The sequence below is a fragment of the Sinocyclocheilus rhinocerous genome, unplaced genomic scaffold (assembly GCF_001515625.1).
Source record: "Sinocyclocheilus rhinocerous isolate Xijiao unplaced genomic scaffold, SAMN03320098_v1.1 scaffold5170, whole genome shotgun sequence".
NCBI lineage: Eukaryota > Metazoa > Chordata > Actinopteri > Cypriniformes > Cyprinidae > Sinocyclocheilus > Sinocyclocheilus rhinocerous.
This window is the reverse complement of record NW_015658557.1, coordinates 1-3,818: the sequence shown is the minus strand read 5'-3', so window position 1 is coordinate 3,818 and position 3,818 is coordinate 1. Positions and strand designations below refer to the sequence as shown.

At 42.2% G+C, this 3,818-nt stretch overlaps 1 protein-coding gene across 2 annotated transcripts in view; it reads left to right on the top strand.

The window, feature by feature from the left end:
* Positions 1 to 3,812, top strand: part of LOC107722730 (protein FAM71B-like) — a 6,776-nt gene extending 2,964 nt beyond the window's left edge. The window contains exons 1-2 of one of the 2 annotated variants that reach the window (XM_016531204.1): positions 691 to 826; positions 2,358 to 3,812. In XM_016531204.1, the coding sequence (XP_016386690.1) occupies positions 805 to 826; positions 2,358 to 3,721 (1,386 nt within the window). In that variant the 5' untranslated portion in view covers positions 691 to 804 and the 3' untranslated portion in view covers positions 3,722 to 3,812. Of the gene's footprint in view, positions 1 to 690; positions 827 to 2,357 lie in introns of those variants that run through there. The other variant, XM_016531205.1, reaches the window with a different exon arrangement.
* The last annotated feature ends 6 nt before the right edge of the window (positions 3,813 to 3,818 follow it).

Here is a 3,818-nt window from a genome sequence, read left to right as displayed (position 1 = left end):
TTTAATTCAAATTATTAAATGGATGCCACCTTATTGGCACAATTTAAGCTCTCCCTACACCTAACCCTATACCCGATACTTTAATTTCAACTTTTTGATTATTTCCTTCATTTTTATTGAAAATAAATGCCTTTCCGAAGTGATATGAGATTTGAAAAGGGAGAGAAAAAAAGTTTATAGCCAGAAAGGTGGGCTATATTTGCACTTAGTGTAAATATAGACACTTCGTATTTTTATTAATCTGGGAGAATATTAATCTTAATCTTAGTAATTTTACACTATTGTTTACTAGCTTGCAGTGGTACTGACATGTTATTTCAAGAGAAATAAAACCATTATTTAATCAAAGAAGTAAGAAGCTTATTTATTTTTCCCACTTAAAAACAGCGGTGCATCATTTCTGTGCATTTCACCTCTGCTTTATCTGGCTATATGAATATTGTATTTTATTTTTAGTCACGCAAAGGTGATCATTAAGATGTTATTGTCACTGTCACAGTCATTTGAATAAACAGCTCTTATATGTCTGACACAGCTGAACATCAGACACTAAAAGCATGATCTAACACAGTTACTCTCCTGATCCAGCACTGTGTGTAATGTAATGTAATGTTGTCGCGTAGTTTAACGCGTCTTCTTCTTTGTGTTGTCGTGCTGCTGTTCGCCGGAAGCAGGCGCCAGATCTGCGCTCAGACTCTCACTGATGACACTTGATCTTCCGCTTCCGCGCGAGCCACTATAACTGATAACAGAACAATAACAAACCCAGCGAAACTCGACAAAACTCCGTCAGACACCAGCATCATGTCTAGAAACGCTTTTCCAGGTGTGTACACATCAGTAAATCACTCATTAGTTACGCTATGCGTGTGTTTGTGTGTCCGCTTGGTGTTTGTTTACATCTAAACCGCTAAACTTTATTAGCAGTCTGTTTATGAACTTGTGTCCTTGATAACATGAGCTCATGATGATGAAAAATACATTATAGAAAACTTTCTGTCACACACAAACATCCTGCAGCTGTCTGGGAACGCTAGTTTACGGTTATAACCGATAAAGCGTCACATAAAATAACCAAACATCAACTATATTCTACACACTGATCTGTTGATGAGATCTGCAGTCAGTTATTTTCTGTTTTATGGGCTATTAGACAGAAAACAACATTGAACAAACATTTTAGTATAAGTTCTTAAATTATGTATTATTCGTTTATCCATATATATATATATATACACACACACAATTTTGTTGGCATATCAGTCTGTTGTTGTTTATTATCAGTACTATATAAATATGTTTAAAAATTAATATATATATATATTTTTAGCAAGGCATTTAAAAAAAAAACTATGCTTGTCCTTTATATTATACATTATTTTCTCTCTTATAAGGCAAAAAAAGCCCATTTAAATGATAGTATATAGCATACATTTCTGTAAAAAAATAAAATAAAAATCAGTCCTATATTATTTATATATAATAATGTATTAATAATCGTTTTAAGCCCCATGTTCTGTTGAGTGGCTTGTTTGTTTATTTGTTCGTAAGATCCAGAGAGGTATATTTTATATTTTGGCATGTTATCGATCTGATTCTGTTTATTATGAGTGTTATTAAATTATGTTTATTATCAGTTCTGTGATAAGATTATGAAAGTGCAGCTTGTGGTCAGTCAAGGTAACAACATATTCAAGGTGAGAAAATAATATATTTTCCTATTAAAATAATAGTTTTAATTAAACTATTACAATAGCCCCATTCTTTGACAGTGCAACTTGTCAATAAAGGTACAAAAATTTCATTTAATTTTTAGCAAGGATTTTTTAAAAACCAAAAAAAACAACTATCACTTGTACTGTGGTGTATATTTGTTATTTGAAATATTTTCTAATATTATTATAATTATATATTATTTTTTATATTTTATTGTATGTATATCTTAAAAGGCACAAACCACATTGAATGTAGTATATAGTATACGTTTCTGTAAAAATACATCATTTTTAATATATAAATATAATCAATAAAATGTTTTTTATTTACAATTATTTCTTATAACTATTTATAAATTTTTACTTATTTTAATTAAATTTTTTTGTTTTAATCCCTATTTTCTGTTAAGACAAGTATTTATAGTTTGTGTGTGTGTGTGTGTTGTATTGTGTATTTCAATAGTCCAGTTCCTTTAAAGTGCAACATTTCAAGCAAACGTAACAATATTTGAAAGTAATTTTTAACAAGGATTTTTAAAAGAGATTTTTTAAATTGTTTGTAAGACCCCAGACAGGTTTAATACATTCTTTGGCATGTTGAAATAAAGATGATGATGAAGTGAACTCTGGGTCTGGTTCTAGATCAGTGGAGCGGAGAGGAGGCGTTCGGATCCGAGGAAGAGGAAGAGTGCGACAGATCAGAGCTGAGGCTCGTTCTGATTGGCCGCACAGGCTCAGGCAAGAGCGCCACAGGAAACACCATCCTAGGACGACGTCACTTCCTGTCCGCGCTGAGGGCGGGTTCGGTGACACGCGTGTGCGAGTGTGGCCGAACGGACGAGGATTCCAGCGGGACGATGAAGAGCATCCTCATCGTAGACATGCCAGGATTCGGCGACACCCGGCTCGACGCGACTAGCATTCACGCAGAAATCGCGAAATGCATTGCACTCACGGCTCCTGGGCCACATGTCTTCCTGCTGGTGATCCCGCTCGGACGATACACGGCGGACGAAGATCAGGCCGTCGCACAAATGCTGCACGTGTTCGGCGAAGAGGCGCTCCGCCACACGGTGGCGCTGTTCACGCGCGGAGACGAGCTGGACGATGACGGCGGGATCGAGAGTTTCCTCGAATCGGCTCCAGAGCGACTGAAGATCCTTCTGCGCGACTGCGGCGGACGCTACTGCGTCTTCAACAACCGCGCGCCGGAGAACCGTGCGCAAGTGAACGCACTGCTAACGATAGTGGATAGCATGGGCGGAGCTTGTTACACCAACAGCGTGTTCCTGTACGCCGATCGCGCAATACGTGACGAGCAGCGGCGGCGCGGTCGCAGCAGACGCCAGGCTCTGCGATCCGCGCTCAGTCGCGTCCGAAGCGAAGTCGCGCTCTCCGGGAAAGTTCTGGAGCGTGTGAAAGTGCTAGTTGCGGCGGGAGCCACCGGGATGGCCGTAGGAGCTGTTTTCGGAGCCGCAGCTCCTTTGTCAATCGCGGCGGGAGTCTCCGTGATGGGCGGCGGATCGGCGGCGGGAAGCGCAATAGTAGCGGCGGTGACCGGAAAGAGCGCGATGGCTCTGGGAGCAGCGACGGGCGGCGTTTTGGGAGGATCGGTGGGAGCGCTAGCAGGCGCGGAGGCCGCGGGAACGAGAGAAGCTGCGCTGGAAGCAATGCAGCAGGTGGGCGTGGTCGGTGCTGCGGTGGTGGGTGTGGCTGCAGGAGTGGGCGGAGCTGTAGGGGCGGGGTCAGCATTGGGGGCGGTGCTACAGGGAGGAGCAATAACTGCTGGCGAAACGGTTGCGTCAAATGCGGTGGTTGCCGCAGGTAACGGTGGCATGGGAACAACCGCGTGCATTTTGAGCACCGTTGGCGAGATCGGAAGAGCGGCGGCGGGAATCGCGCTGGCCGGAGGACTGGTGATCCGAGTGGTGAAGGAGAAAGTTCGGTCCGCTTCGGAAAACAGCTTCACTGAACACAGCTCTTACGAGGTCCACTGGAACAAGTGAGCGATGCAGACACAGCGTTTGGAGCGCAGTGCTAATGTTTACGATTGCGCTACATTGCGTTACGAGCGTTGTGAGAAATTATACGGAGCAGCATCAG